Source organism: Pogoniulus pusillus, chromosome 1, assembly GCF_015220805.1.
Source record: "Pogoniulus pusillus isolate bPogPus1 chromosome 1, bPogPus1.pri, whole genome shotgun sequence".
In the NCBI taxonomy this organism is placed as follows: Eukaryota; Metazoa; Chordata; class Aves; order Piciformes; family Lybiidae; genus Pogoniulus; species Pogoniulus pusillus.
In genome coordinates, this window is record NC_087264.1 from 1,447,507 (window position 1) to 1,463,447 (window position 15,941).

The 15,941-nt window shown below is 55.1% G+C and overlaps 1 protein-coding gene across 4 annotated transcripts in view; it reads left to right on the forward strand.

Moving 5' to 3' along the window:
- Window positions 1-15,941, forward strand: part of SAMD4A (sterile alpha motif domain containing 4A) — a 160,559-nt gene that overhangs the window by 115,195 nt on the left and 29,423 nt on the right. For 2 of the 4 annotated variants that reach the window (XM_064145795.1, XM_064145882.1), the window contains exon 4: window positions 8,249-8,512. The exons of the other annotated variants lie outside the window; for them this stretch is intronic. In XM_064145795.1, coding sequence (XP_064001865.1) covers window positions 8,249-8,512 — 264 coding nt within the window. The remainder of the gene's footprint in view (window positions 1-8,248; window positions 8,513-15,941) is intronic. 4 annotated transcript variants of the gene reach the window in all.

Here is a 15,941-nt window from a genome sequence, read left to right on the forward strand (position 1 = left end):
GCACTTAGTGCCATGGTCTGGTTGGTTGGGCAGGGCTGGGTGCTAGGTTGGGCTGGCTGAGCTTGGAGCTCTCTTCCATCCTGCTTGATTCTATGACTCTATGAACCACTGGGTCAGGTTGCACAGAGAGGTGGTAGAAGCCCCATCCCTGTAAACCTGCCAGGTCAGGCTGGACGAGGCTCTGAGCAACCTGCTCTCATTGCAGAAGTTCCTGCTGACTGCAGGGGGTTGGACCAGACGACCTTTAAAAGGTCTTTCCCCCCTAAACCATTCTGTGATTCTGTGAGCTCATAAAGTTATGTGAATTGACTCAGAGTTCAGTGAAAAAAAAGCCAAGCAGTTCATCTGGGCTGCAGAGCTCTGTTCTGTGGGGGGAAGGAGTGGAGCTCATTGTCAGCTGCTGCTCTGGGTGGTTTGTAATTGTTCCTGGCCGTCGTGTGGAGTTCATTAGATGCCTCCTCCAGCCACCACCGCCTTCTAATTAGGGGACAGAGAATGAAGATGGAAGAGCAGCACTTTGTAAGGGTATTTCTGCTCAGGAAGGACTCCAGGCTGAATTTAAGCCACAGATATCCTCATTTGCAGGATTTTGGCATGGAGAGAGGCTGGCTTAACTGCTTGCAGGGTACCAGTTGCTGTGTGCAGCCTTCGGGAGGGAGGATGAAAGGACAACCTGTTTGCCTCCTAAAAGGGGACCAATTCACTCCTGCCTTCCCTACCCATTCACCTGCATCTCATTCATTCCAAGGGCTCAAATGTTCTCATAGAATCACAGAGTCAGTCAGGGTTGGAAGGGAGCACAAGGAGCAGCCAGTTCCAACCCCCCTGCCATGCCCAGGGACACCCTACCCTAGAGCAGGCTGCACACAGCCTCAGCCAGCCTGGTCTCAAACACCTCCAGCCATGGGGCCTCAACCACCTCCCTGGGCAGCCCATTCCAGCCTCTCACTGTGTCTCTCATTCCAGGCCTCATCCCAGCTTCAGGAAATGTAACACTGCTCTGAAAGCAATCCCAAGTTCCCCTCCCTGACATCTTTTTTTTGCCAGGAGACTTCTGGAAGATGTTTCTGTAGTTGTTGAATGGGAAGGGAACAAACCATAGAATCATAGAATCAACCAGGTTGGAAGAGACCTCTGAGCTCATCCTAGCACCCAGCCCTATCCAGTCAGTTAGACCATGTCTCTTCAGCAGAAGCCATCTCTTTGCTTCCCCACACTGTGTGGTGTCAGTGCTCCACGCTGGGAGCACAAAACACTTCCAGAAATAGGAATAATTGAGACCTTCCAGAAATCCACAGGTTTTTGGCCTCATCCATCAGCTGCATCTGGCACCAGCTGCTTTTTACAGGTGCTCAATAGAAGCAAATGAGCTTTGATGGTTTTCTTTCTCCTCCTTTTATAACCCCACCACTTGCTCGTTTTCATTCCTCCTCTGGCCAGCAGAGATGGCTCTATGGTGAGTTTTAACCCCCAGGCTTTAGCTTGGAATTAACCTGGCTTCGTTTTTAAAGCATGGTGCAACTGGCTGGGGCTTTTCCAAGTCTTGTTTGTGTTAGGAGATAAAATGTGGAGGAGATGCAAGTGGTTTTGATGAATCATAGAATCAACCAGGCTGGAAGAGAGCTCCAAGCTCAGCCAGCCCAACCTAGCACCCAGCCCTGGCCAACCAACCAGACCATGGCACTAAGTGCCCCAGCCAGGCTTGGCTTCAACACCTCCAGGGATGGCAACTCCTGAACACCTACCAGGGTTGAAAAGAAGGGGGTTAGGGAGCTTTAGTCCGTTGTTTCTTTAGGAGGAAACACAAGGAGAAGGATGAGTCCCCACCAGGGTTTGTGCAGTGTTAGGAACTTTGATTTTGAAGGACAGATGGAAGTGCTTTTGCTTCAGTTTGCTAAGGACCGAGAGGTTGTTTTAAGCCTTCTGCCCTCAGGTTTCCCTGCAGCAGGGGAATCTGCTTTCCATTTCAGCTTGCCTGCAGCAGAGCTCACAGCCACTCCCTGAGAAATGAGGCTTCCCCTGCAGAAAGTGGCTCTTGCCTCTAGGAAGGAGTCCCTGCTAATAGGGCTGTGTGGATCTTTGTAAGCCATCATGGCATGAACCCCACATTGGTACCCAGAGGCACACTGAAAATAGCGCTGCTGAGTAGGACTCTGCCTGGACTGCAGCAAAGCCTTTGACACCATCTAATGCAATGAGCTCCTGGCACAGCTGGCATCTCCTGGCTTGGGCAGACTCACTCTGATATCAGTCAAGAACTGGCTGGAGGGCCAGGCCCAGAGAGTGGTGGTGAATGGTGGCAGCTGGCACCACTGGTGTGCCCCAGGGATCAGTGCTGGGCACAGTCCTGTTCAGTATCTTTACTGATAATCTGGAGCAGGGGATTGAGTCCAGCATCATCAAGTTTGCAGATGACACCAAGCTAGGAGCAGCTGTGGAGCTGTTGGAAGGTAGCAGAGCCCTGCAGAGGGACCCTGACAGGCTGGATGGGTGGGCAGAGGCCAATGGGATGAGACTGAACAAGGCCAAGGGCAGGGTTCTGCACTTTGGCCACAACAACCCCAAGCAGCACTTGGGGCTGGGGCCAGAGTGGCTGAGAGCAGGCAGGCAGAGAGGGAGCTGAGGGTGTTGGGAGAGAGGAGCTGAAGCTGAGGCAGCAGTGCCCAGGTGGGCAGCAGAGCCAATGGCATCCTGGGCTGGCTCAGGAGCAGTGTGGGCAGCAGGACAAGGGAGGTTCTTGTGCCCCTGTGCTCAGCACTGCTCAGGCCACCCTTCGAGTGCTGTGTCCAGTTCTGGGCTCCTCAGTTCAAGAGAGCTGTTGAGGTGCTGGAAGGTGTTTGGAGAAGGGCAGCAAGGCTGGGGAGGGGCCTGGAGCAGAGCCCTGTGAGGAGAGGCTGAGGGAGCTGGGGGTGTGCAGCCTGCAGCAGAGGAGGCTCAGGGCAGAGCTCATTGCTGCCTGCAGCTGCCTGCAGGGAGGCTGTAGCCAGGTGGGGTTGGGCTCTTTTGTTGTGCCAGGGCAGGTTTAGATTGGATGTTGTTAGGAAGTTGTCAGAGAGAGTGATTGGCATTGGAATGGGCTGCCCAGGGAGGTGGTGGAGTCTGTGTGGCTGGAGGTGTTGAAGCCAAGCCTGGCTGGGGCACTTAGTGCCATGGTCTGGTTGGTTGGGCAGGGCTGGGTGCTAGGTTGGGCTGGCTGAGCTTGGAGCTCTCTTCCCACCTGCTTGATTCCATGATTCTAAGACTCACCTGAGTATGTTCCTGTGTGGCCTGCCCCAGATGATCCTCCTTTGCAGTGGGCTTGGACTTCTCTCTGGAGGTGTGCTCTAACCCTTGTGAATCTATGATCTTTCCATTAAGTACCAACTATTACCATGACTAAGCACAGGCCAGAGGCAAAGCTATCTAAATCTTCCAGGAGATAACTAACAGTGAGTCAGTATGGGAGAAGAGCTCTGAAAAATGGAGACCAGTCAGTGACAAATGTGTTTGAAAATCTATTCCAGTTCCAGAACTACCAAAAGTTGTCAGAGCAGCCTGATCTAGCTGCAGGTGCCCCTGCTCGCTGCAGGGGGGTGGGTGACCTCCAAAGGCCCCTTCCAGCCCAAACCTTTTCATGGAAACATATCATTTGGAATTTTTTTTAATGCTTTTAGTCCACATAAGATGTCTCTTTGTGCTTGTTTGAAAGGCAAGCACAAACCTCCCCACTGCCAAGCCTGCAATGAGAGTGACTCCAAATCACAGGAGTTTGGGGATCACTCTTCTCTTGGGCAAGCAGTCTAGGTGACTGGCCAGGGCTGAGTGCTAGGTTGGACTGAATGAGCTTGGAGGTCTCTTCCAACCTGGTTGATTCTGTGATTCTATGGCTCTCTTCTCTTGGGCCAACTCAAACCTCTCCACTGCCAAGCCTGCCTTGAGATTAACTCCAAATCACAGGAGTTTGGGGGTCACTGTTCTCTTGGGCAAGCACAAACCTCCCCACTGCCAAGCCTGCCTTGAGATTAACTTCAAATCACAGGAGTTTGGGGATCACTCTTCTCTTGGGCAAGCACAAACCTCCCCATTGCCAAGCCTGCCTTGAGATAAACTCCAGATCACAGGAGTTTGGGGGTCACTCTTCTCTTGGGCAAGCACAAACCTCCCCACTGCCAAGCCTGCCTTCAGATTAACTTCAAATCACAGGAGTTTGGGGATCACTCTTCTCTTGGGCAAGCACAAACCTCCCCATTGCCAAGCCTGCAATGAGAGTAGCTCCAAATCAGAGGAGTTTGGGGATCACTCTTCTCTTGGGCAAGGACAAACCTCCCCACTGCCAAGCCTGCAATGAGAGTAGCTCCAAATCACAGGAGTTTGGGGATCACTCTTCTCTTGGGCAAGCAGTCTAGGTGACTGGATAGGGCTGGGTGCTAGGTTGGACTGGATGAGCTTGGAGGTCTCTTCCAACCTGCTTGATTCTATGATTCTCTTCTCTTGGGCAGGCACAAACCTCTCCACTGCCAAGCCTGCCTTGAGATTAACTTCAAATCACAGGAGTTTGGGGACCACTCTTCTCTTGAGCAGGCACAACACTCCCCATTGCCAAGCCTGCGATGAGAGTAGCTCCAAATCAGAGGAGTTTGGGGATCCCCCTTCTCTTAGCAGTGTTGAAATTACTATTTGCTAAGAAGCAAATCAAACTCGGTGGGATCACACCTTCAGCCAGGAAATACAAAGCCTCACACAGCTGGGAAGGAAAAAAGAACACCCAAGTTTTCCCAAAGATCATTTTTTTGGAGGAGTTTCAGCCCCACCTCTTTGCCATGGGTTTGTTTTCACTGTTCTTTTGAGGGTTGGCTTTTGTGGAGAGTTAAAAGGGAAGCACATCTCATGGGTGGCTGTCATTGCTGGGTTGCTGTCATTGCTGGTGGTAGCTCAGCTAAGTACCAGATCTTAGTAGGCTTCACCAAGGCTTAGAATCGTAGAATCAACCAGGCTGGAAGACAGCTCCAAGCTCATCCAGCCCAACCTAGCACCCAGCCCTGCCCAACCAACCAGACCATGGCACTAAGTGCCCCAGCCAGGCTTGGCTTCAACACCTCCAGGCACAGAGACTCCACCACCTCCCTGGGCAGCCCATTCCAGTGCCAATCACTCTCTCTGACAACAACTTCCTCCTAGCATCCAGCCTAGACCTGCCCTGGCACAACTTGAGGCTGTGTCCTCTTGTTCTATTGCTGCTTGCCTGGCAGCAGAGCCCAACCCCACCTGGCTACAGCCTCCCTGCAGGCAGCTGCAGACAGCAATGAGCTCTGCCCTGAGCCTCCTCTGCTGCAGGCTGCACACCCCCAGCTCCCTCAGCCTCTCCTCACAGGGCTCTGCTCCAGGCCCCTCCCCAGCCTTGCTGCCCTTCTCCAAACACCTTCCAGCACCTCAACATCTCTCTTGAACTGAGGAGCCCAGAACTGGACACAGCACTCAAGGGGTGGCCTGAGCAGTGCTGAGCACAGGGGCAGAAGAACCTCCCTTGTCCTGCTGCCCACAATGCTCCTGAGCCAGCCCAGGATGCCATTGGCTCTGCTGCCCACCTGGGCACTGCTGCCTCCTCTTCAGCTCCTCTCTCCCAGCACCCCCAGCTCCCTCTCTGCCTGGCTGCTCTCAGCCACTCTGGCCCCAGCCTGTAGTGCTGCTTGGAGTTGTTGTGGCCAAAGTGCAGAACCCTGCCCTTGGCCTTGTTCAGTCTCATTTCCTTGGCCTCTGCCCACCCCTCCAGCCTGGCCAGATCCCTCTGCAGGGCTCTGCTACCTTCCAGCAGCTCCACAGCTGCTCCTAGCTTGCTGTCATCTGCAAACTTACTGATGCTGGACTCAATCCCCTGCTCCAGATCATCAGTAAAAATATTGAACAGGACTGTGCCCAGCACTGATCCCTGGGGCACACCACTGGTGCCAGCTGCCAGCTGGATGTGGCACTATTCACCACCACTCTCTGGGCTCTGCCATCCAGCCAGTTCTTGACCCAGCACAGAGTGAATCTGTCCAAACCATGAGCTGCCAGCTTGGCCAGGAGCTTCTTGTGGCAGACAGTGTCAAAGGCTTTGCTGCAGTCCAGGTAGACTCCATCCACAGCCTGCCCCACATTCACCAGGCAGGAACCTGATCATGAAAGGAGATCAGGTTGTATGAGAAAGAGTGAGGTCTGCAGGACTAAGGTGGTGATTTGCTCCTGTACTGGGCACTGGTAAGGCCACACCTCAAATATTGGGACCCTCACTACAGGAAGGACAATTGAGGTGCTGGAGCACGTCCAGAGAAGAGCAGCAGAGCTGGTGAAGGATCTGGAGCACAAGTATTTGTGAGGGTGGCTGAGGGGTCTGGGGTTGTTTAGCATGGGAAAAGAAGGCTCAGAGGAGACCTTGAGACCTGAGAGGAGGTGGCATGAAGTGGGGTCAGTGTCTTCTTCCAAATAAGAAGGGACAGGAGAAGACAGCCTCACGTTGTTGCAGGGGAAGTTTAGGTTGGATATGAGGAGGAAATTGTTCCCCCAAAAAAGGGTTGTTAGGTCTGGAACAGGCTGCCCAGGGCAGTGGTTGGATCACTGTTCCTGGAGTGATTCGAAAGCTGTGTAGATGTTGTGCTGAGGGGACATGGTGTAGTGATGGACCTGATCATCTTAAAGGTCTCTTCCAACCAACACAATTCTGTGATTCTGAGGTTATGCCTGCAGTAGCAGTGATGTCTTCCCTGCAAGGCTCCACGTTTGGAAAGAGACATCAATCCCAGGCTCCAGCTTTGGAGGGAGAGCAGTCCCAGGCTTCAGGCTTGGAGGGAGGCAGCAGTCCCAGGCTCCAGGCTTGGAGAGAGGCAGCAGTCCCAGGCTCCAGGCTTGGAGAGAGGCAGCAGTCCCAGGCTCCAGGCTTGGAGAGAGGCAGCAGTCCCAGGCACCAGGCTTGGAGAGAGAAGCAGTCCCAGGCTCCAGGTTTGGAGAGAGGCAGCAGTCCCAGGCTCCAGGTTTGGAGAGAGGTTGCAGTCCCAGGCTCCAGGCTTGCAGAGAGACAGCAGTCCCAGGCTCCAGGCTTGGAGAGAGGCAGCAGTCCCAGGCTCCAGGCTTGGAGAGAGGCAGCAGTCCCAGGCTCCAGGCTTGGAGAGAGGCAGCAGTCCCAGGCTCCAGGTTTGGAGAGAGGCAGCAGACCCAGGCTCCAGGCTTGGAGAGAGACAGCAGTCCCAGGCTCCAGGTTTGGAGAGAGGCAGCAGACCCAGGCTCCAGGCTTGCAGAGAGGCAGCAGACCCAGGCTCCAGGCTTGCAGAGAGGCAGCAGACCCAGGCTCCAGGCTTGCAGAGAGGCAGCAGACCCAGGCTCCAGGCTTGCAGAGAGGCAGCAGACCCAGGCTCCAGGCTTGGAGGGAGACAGCAGTCCCAGGCTCCAGGCTTGGAGAGAGGCAGCAGACCCAGGCTCCAGGTTTGGAGAGAGGCAGCAGTCCCAGGCTCCAGGCTTGCAGAGAGGCAGCAGTCCCAGGCTCCAGGTTTGGAGAGAGGCAGCAGTCCCAGGCTCCAGGCTTGCAGAGAGGCAGCAGACCCAGGCTCCAGGTTTGGAGAGAGGCAGCAGACCCAGGCTCCAGGCTTGGAGAGAGGCAGCAGACCCAGGCTCCAGGTTTGGAGAGAGGCAGCAGTCCCAGGCTCCAGGCTTGCAGAGAGGCAGCAGTCCCAGGCTCCAGGTTTGGAGAGAGGCAGCAGTCCCAGGCTCCAGGCTTGCAGAGAGGCAGCAGACCCATGCTTAGGTTAATCATGGAATCAGCCAGGGTTGGAAGGCACCACAAGGATCATCCAGTTCCAACCCCCATGCCATGGTCAGGGATGCCCTCCCCTAGATCAGGCTGGCCAGAGACTCACCCAGCCTGGCCATAGACACAAGCTCACCATGAGTACATGACTCCACGTGGGGAGAACCTCCAGCACTGCTCCTTTTTGTTTTGCCCAGGCTGCAATCTTTCCTGAAGCCACCCAGCACAGCTCACCCCCCCCATCTCCTGCAGGCACCCCCAGCCCCTCGGCCTTGGCCGGGAGGCAGCGCAGAGAGCTCAGAGTAAGGGTCAGGTAGGCAGGGGCAGGGCGAAGCCATCAGCGAGGCTCCCTGGCCAACCTCCACGCATTTGATGGTTCCATTTAACACTTTTTTTCCCTTTTTTTTGCCTTTGTTTTCCTTTCTGGGGGACTCTGCTGCGTTCCTGGGCCGCGAGGGGGGAATAACCTCTTTGATTTTATTTTTTTTTCAGTTCTCTCAGGCCAGACACACCACAGCCCTTTGAAACGCTCTGTGTCCCTTACCCCACCCATGAATGTGCCAAACCAGCCTCTAGGACATGGATGGATGTCTCATGAGGACTTACGAGCTAGAGGACCCCAGTGCATCCCTTCCGATCATGCCCCCCTGTCTCCACAAAGCAGTGTAGCCTCTTCGGGAAGTGGTGGGAGTGAACATTTAGAAGATCAGCCTTCTGCTCGTAACACATTCCAGGAGGAAGGGAGTGGGATGAAAGGTGAGTGAAAAACCAGATGCCTCCCCAACCCCCAGCACCCCCAGGCAGGAGGGGAAAAGCTGAAGCTGTTTTCCCAGCAGTGTGGGGCTCGGATGGCAGTTTGGGGTGAGAGTCATAGAACCATAGAAGCAGTCAGGGCTGGAAGGGACCACGAGGAGCAGCCAGTGCCAACCCCCCTGCCGTGCCCAGGGACACCCTACCCTAGAGCAGGCTGCACACAGCCTCAGCCAGCCTGGCCTCAAACACCTCCAGCCATGGGGCCTCAACCTCCTCCCTGGGCAGCCCATTCCAGCCTCTCACCACTCTCCTGCTCAACAACTTCCTCCCCACCTCCAGCTTTGCTCCATTCCCCCCAGTCCTGCCACTCCCTGAAAACCTTAGAAGTCCCTCCCCAGCTTTTTTGTGGCCCACTTCAGCTCCTGGAAAGCCACAAGAAGGTCCCCTGGGAGCCTCCTCTTCTGCAGCCTGCACAGCCCCAACTCTTTCAGGCTGTGCTCACAGCAGAGCTGCTGCAGCCTCTCAGCATCCTCCTGGCCCTGCTCTGGACACACTCCAGCATCTCCACAGCCCTCTTGTAATAGTCCTCCTAACCAAACTGGATCTTTCAGCTTTTTCTTCCTAGCTTAGCAGTTCAGGTTTAGGTGAAGAGATGAGTTGGGCTTTTCTTAAGCAGCTGGTGTCTTACAGTTGGGTGCTGCTGGGCTGCTTTTTGCCCCCAAATCCTGCAAGCTGCCAGCTATTTCCAGAAGCTGGATTTGTTCCCTACCTAGCCTGTGGCTTTTGGCTGCAAGTGGTGCTCTGTTCTCATCCTTCTTTAGTATGGTGAAAAATACCTCAGGGTAAGTGTAGCAAGCCACATGTGATTGGATGTAGAATCAGTCAGGGCTGGAAGGGACCACAAGGAGCAGCCAGTGCCAACCCCCTGCCATGCCCAGGGACACCCTACCCTAGAGCAGGCTGCACACAGCCTCAGCCAGCCTGGCCTCAAACACCTCCAGCCATGGGGCCTCAACCACCTCCCTGGGCAACCCAGTCCAGCCTCTCACCACTCTCATTTGGGGAAGCATTTGGGGAAGTTGGGGCTTAGGAGCTTTGTCAGCAGTGAATTTGCCCTTTGTATTCCAGCTGATCTCCCCATTGCACTTCTCTTTCACTCTTGGTAAGAAATACATTTGCTCCCATTGGTAAACAAGGCAGAAATGAAACCTTGCTGCAGTCAAAGGTGCAGAGAGTGAGCTTCAGGCTGTGGGAGAAGAAACAGCTGAAAACTGGGCAGAACCAGACTGTAAATTCCTGTTCAGCAGCTAAAATGAGTAAAAATGAACCTGCAGCTATCAGAGACTGATTTAAACAACTGCAGTTTTCATTAACATGGAACAACTCAGTTGTGTGGAGAGCAAGGATCTATCAGGAGGAGGAAATAATCACATTTGTTAAGTCAGGGTCTGGGTTTAGTCTAATTGCAGACAAATCTAGATAGGTATAAATCTCTGCAACCTGGAGCTGTTTGACTCAGCACTGTGTGGCTTTGATGTGCATGAAATGAGGGCATGGAAAAGTCCTCTTGAGATTCCCCTGTGCCTTAGGTGCTTGGAGCTCAGCCCAAATACCTGGATGGACTTTGCACAGTAGTGTTGCTCTGGGGTGAGGGCCGTGGGCTATACAGGTGGGACAGGAGAGTTTTCTGCCTTCACAGAACTATGTCTTGCTTCTCAGCTGGTAAACATCTGATCAGGCTGGAAGAGAGACCTCTGAGCTCATCCAGCCCACCCTAGCACCCAGCCCTGGCCAAGCAACCAGACCATGGCACTAAGTGCCTCAGCCAGGCTTGGCTTCAACACCTCCAGGCACAGAGACTCCACCACCTCCCTGGGCAGCCCATTCCAATGCCAATCACTCTCTCTGCCAACTTCTTCCTAACAACATCCAGCCTAGACCTCCCCTGCCACAGCTCCAGACTGTGTCCCCTTGTTCTGTTGCTGCTTGCCTGGCAGCAGAGCCCAACCCCACCTGGCTACAGCCTCCCTGCAGGCAGCTGCAGACAGCAATGAGCTCTGCCCTGAGCCTCCTCTGCTGCAGGCTGCACACCCCCAGCTCCCTCAGCCTCTCCTCTCAGGGCTGTGCTCCAGGCCCCTCCCCAGCATTGCTGCCCTTCTCTCAACACCTTCCAGCACCTCCACATCTCCCTTGAAGTGATAAGCCCAGAACTGGACACAGCACTCCAGGGGTGGCCTGAGCAGTGCTGAGCACAGGGGCAGAAGAACCTCCCTTGTCCTGCTGCCCACAATGCTCCTGAGCCAGCCCAGGATGCCATTGGCTCTGCTGCCCACCTGGGCACTGCTGCCTCAGCTTCAGCTCCTCTCTCCCAGCACCCCCAGCTCCCTCTCTGCCTGCCTGCTCTCAGCCACTCTGGCCCCAGCCTGTAGTGCTGCTTGGAGTTGTTGTGGCCAAAGTGCAGAACCCTGCCCTTGGCCTTGTTCAGTCTCATCCCATTGGCCTCTGCCCACCCATCCAGCCTGGCCAGGTCCCTCTGCAGGGCTCTGCTACCCTCCAACAGCTCCACAGCTGCTCCTAGCTTGGTGTCATCCAGCTTGCTGTCATCTGTCATTCACAGAACCATGTCTTACTTCTCAGCTGATAAGCATCTGATCAGGTAGTGCAGGCAGGGAGTGTTTTGTCTCCAGCAGTGCAGCAAGTGCCACCACCATCTTAATGGTGGAGCAGCAGGCAGGCAGGCTTGGAGGGGCCACCGTGAGCCTGTTGAAGACTAAGTGGTGATCAGCGTGAAGGGTCCCCAAGACTTTCCATGCCTGGGGCTGCATCTTGCAGTTTGGCAGACCCTTCTGAGGAGCCAGGGGTGCAGAGGGGTCTGTTTAACACTACATTTCCCCAGATTTCTGCTGCTGGAGCAGGGGAGAAGGCCACAGGGAGCTTGGGTTCCTGTGAGCCACAGCTACAGGCGCAGGAGCTCAGTGTGTAAAGCGTAGTGCAATTGATCCCTGTGGCAGCTCTGTGAAACCCAAAGGTAGTACTGCCATGGGCAGTAATCAACCCAGTAAGCCCCACATACAGCCCTCCCAGGGGAGATGCTTGCCCTTCCTCTGGGCACCCATTCCCAGGCATCCTCCTTCTCTGGAGGAAGATGTGCAAACATCTAAACCTGGTTCCCTCCACTGCTGAGTAAGCCATGGTGCTTTTGTCCCATAGGGCAAGGACGTGCAAAGCAGATGTCTGCAGCCTCTGGTGTCTACAAGTGCCATGTCCTCCCCCTTGCACTGTATTTCACTCAGACACAGCCATTCCAGCTCCTTCCCAGATGGTCTTTTCTAAGCTTGGAGTTGTTCTTGCTTCTCTCTGCTGGGTTTGTCTCCAGAAAGCCTGTGCTTTATTGCAGGTATCTGCCCCAAAGCTGGGCCTGGGAGCGGAGCTTGCCATACAGACAGTGTTCCTGTGGCTCTAGAGCTCATCCTTCTTAAACAACACACCTCACGGGCTGCCTGTGACCCACTGCACCCCACAGCTTTCCTGCCAGCCCAAGCACTGCCCCTTCCCTGCCCTCCCTTCATGCTCCCTCATTCCTGCAGGACCAATGCGCAGCTTTCCTCGTCCCTACTGGGCTGCAGCTTGCTGCATCCAGACCTGCTGCTCCCTTTGCCAAGTCCCTTCTCTGAATTGCAGCCAGGTCTCCCCAGGAGCATGCAGGCTCTCATGGCTTCTGTCACCTGCTCCTCTGGTCAGCTTGCTGCTTCTTCAGTACCCTCCAGGGCTCCCGGGAGTAGAGGGGGGTGGCTGGAGGCCAAGACACAGCCCATCCCACATGGCTGAGCAGTTCATCTCCTAGAGTCAGAGAATCAGCCAGGCTGGAAGAGACATCTGAGCTCCAAGCTCAGCCAGCCCAACCTAGCACCCAGCCCTGGCCAAGCAACCAGACCATGGCACTAAGTGCCCCAGCCAGGCTTGGCTTCAACACCTCCAGCCACAGAGACTCCACCACCTCCCTGGGCAGCCCATTCCAATGCCAATCACTCTCTCTGGGAAGAACTTTGTCCTGACATCCAGCCTAGACCTGCCCTGGCACAACTTGAGACTGTGTCCCCTTCTTCTGTTGCTGCTTGCCTGGCAGCAGAGCCCAACCCCACCTGGCTACAGGCAGCTGCAGACAGCAATGAGCTCTGCCCTGAGCCTCCTCTTCTAAAGTCACTTCTCTACTTCTTGTCTATCTTTGGGCCTTACTGTCACCTGTTCCTCTCCTTTCCAGCTACCTTCTTACCCTAATATTACCTATTCATGTCCACCTCTCTTCCTCCCCTGATGTCACCTGTTCTCCTCCTTTCCACCTATCTTTGTACCCTCTGTCACTTATTTCTCTGTTTGCATGCTGAAGGAAGGGTGTCTTGTGGCTTTCTCCCAGCTCCTGGTTTCCCCAGGGGAAGATGCAGACACTTTATTCCCTGTGGAGCCCTGTCTGTCTGTTTGTCCATCGCTTCCTGAGGCACAGCTCAAAATCACAGAATCAGTTAGGGCTGGAAGGGACCACAAGGAGCAGCCAGTGCCAACCTCCCTGCCATGCCCAGGGACACCCTACCCTAGAGCAGGCTGCACACAGCCTCAGCCAGCCTGGCCTCAAACACCTCCAGCCATGGGGCCTCAACCACCTCCCTGGGCAACCCACTCCAGCCTCTCACCACTCTCATGCTCAGGAACTTCCTCCTCGTGTCCAGGCTCACTCTCCCCACCTCCAGCTTTGCTCCATTCCCCCCACTCCTGCCACTCCCTCACAGCCTCAAAAGTCCCTCCCCAGCTTTTTTGTAGCCCACTTCAGATGCTGGAAGGCCACAAGAAAGTCCCCTGGGAGCCTCCTCTGCTCCAGCCTGCACAGCCCCAACTCTTTCAGGCTGTGCTCACAGCAGAGCTGCTGCAGCCTCTCAGCATCCTCCTGGCCCTGCTCTGGACACTCTCCAGCATCTCCACAGCCCTCTTGTCCCAGGGGCTCCAGGACTCCAGGTGGGGTCTCAACAGAGCAGAGCAGAGTTTGGGTAGAAGTTGGGGGGTCCTGCTGTGAGTGCATGCATGGCTTGGATCAGAAGGACACTTCTGGAGATGCTCTGTGGCCTGTATACATCTATTTGGGGAGCTGTTTTCCTTCTGAGTTTCCAGGGTAGATGTACTTCTGCTGGCCAAGCTGCAGTGCTGGATGTGTCTGGGGGAAGGTGTGTGTGAGCAGCAGGGCAGTCCTCGCTTTGCTGCTCACATCAGATGCAGTGTTTCTGGCAGCCGTGCTGTGACTTTGCAATTAGCTCCTGGTAATTGGTAATTAAAGAGTAGCTCCATGGGTGGGCAGTTTGCTGCTCCACAGGGAGAGGTAGGAAGTTTGACTTTCCAAGGACCATGAAATCATCTTAGATACCTCCATATGCTGAGTGGCTCCTTCCTAGCCTGAACATAACCAAGCAGTGCTGCAGGCTGGGGCCAGAGTGGCTGAGAGCAGGCAGGCAGAGAGGGAGATGGGGGTGCTGGGAGAGAGGAGCTGAAGCTGAGGCAGCAGTGTCCAGGTGGGCAGCAGAGCCAATGGCATCCTGGGCTGGCTCAGGAGCAGTGTGGGCAGCAGGACGAGGGAAGTTCTTGTGCCCCTGTGCTCAGCACTGCTCAGGCCACCCCTGGAGTGCTGTGTCCACTTCTGGGCTCCTGAATTCAGGAGAGATGTGGAGGTGCTGGAAGGTGTTGAGAAAAGGGCAGCAAGGCTGGGGAGGGGCCTGGAGCAGAGCCCTGTGAGGAGAGGCTGAGGGAGCTGGGGGGGTGCAGCCTGCAGCAGGGGAGGCTCAGGGCAGAGCTCATTGCTGTCTGCAGCTGCCTGCAGGGAGGCTGTAGCCAGGTGGGGTTGGGCTCTGCTGCCAGGCAAGCAGCAACAGAAGAAGGGGACACAGCCTCAAGATGTGCCAGGGGAGGTCTAGGCTGGATGTTGTTAGGAAGTTGTTGTCAGAGAGAGTGATTGGCATTGGAATGGGCTGCCCAGGGAGGTGGTGGAGTCTCTGTGGCTGGAGGTGTTGAAGCCAAGCCTGGCTGGGGCACTTAGTGCCATGGTCTGGTTGACTGGCCAGGGCTGGGTGCTAGGTTGGGCTGGATGAGCTTGGAGCTCTCTTCCAGCCTGGCTGATCCTATGATAAGGAAAAACTTCTTTCCCGTGGGGGTGGTGGAGCCCTGGAGCAGGCTGCCTGAGAGGTCGCAAAATCTCCTCCTCTGGAGGAATTCCAAACCCACCTGGGCATTGTGATCCAGGGAAACCTGCTGTGGGTGACCCTGCTTTAGCAGTCCAGTTGGACTGGGTGATCTCTAGAGGTCCCTTCCAACCTCTGCTATGTTGTGATTCTGTGATTGCCATCACTGCTGGCAAGGAGGCTCCGGGGTCATCGAAGCTTCCCCAGATGAGGAGCTTGTCCAGGGACCCTAATACAGAGGGAGAGGAGAGCTGCTGCTTCTGTGCTCTGACTCTCTGCAGAGGAAGTTGGACGTGGGTCTTCTGCAGGAGTTAATGTCTCTGTGCAGCTGCACCTCTCTTCTCAGAGTATCCCTGTGGGCTTTGCCATCAGCACAGATGTGTGCCCAAGGCAGATGTCCCCAGGAGACACAGGATCAAGCAGACCTGTAGTGTGTCACCACTAAAATGATGTCATTTTGTGTTAAAATGGAATTGAGGTCTGAGCCTGCCAGTTCTGCCCTGGAAGGCTGAGAGCCTTTAGTGTTTTTCAGCAGAAGCTGGGTTTGAGAGGGCTCTGGTAGCAGCCTGTGGGACTGCTGCATCTTAGCACCTGTGGAAGATGGCCAAATCCCACCCATCCATGCTCAGCAGCTCCTCTGCCCTCATCTGTGCTGTGAGTTTCTTCTCTTGTGCAGCACCCAAGGACTTTTTATTGAAACAGGAGGCCTGAGGTGTGTCAGAGGATGGAGAGGCTGAGCAAAATGCTCAGGGCTCTTTGCATCCTCTGCTTGGACAAGAGTTGGGTTTGGAGTCAGTGGCAGCAGGAGAGTTCTGGGAGATGTAGGAATTGCTTTAGGGGCTCACACCAGTGGTCCAGCCTGCCCTGTCTGCTCCAGGTGTTGGCTCACCATCTGTGATGGTCGTTGACTTGCCATCTGACACTCAGTAGCTTGGGGCTCTCTGGGCATGTACCAGCACTGAGGCTGTCCTCCTCTCTCATCTCTTTCTGGCCTCATACTTTGCAGTCAGATCAGCCTAGAATCCCTGTGAGATTGGCTGTGTTAGTGAAGGTTACTGCATGTGGTGATTGTGAAGATTATTGGAGGTTGTCCTCGTGCTGGCCTCGGGGCTGGTGAGCAGAGCACCAATGCCCACAGCAACCCCAGGTTGGCTGCATGAACAGAATGGGGAGAAATGCCCCCCCAGAATGGTGCAGTGCCCCTTCCTCTCAGG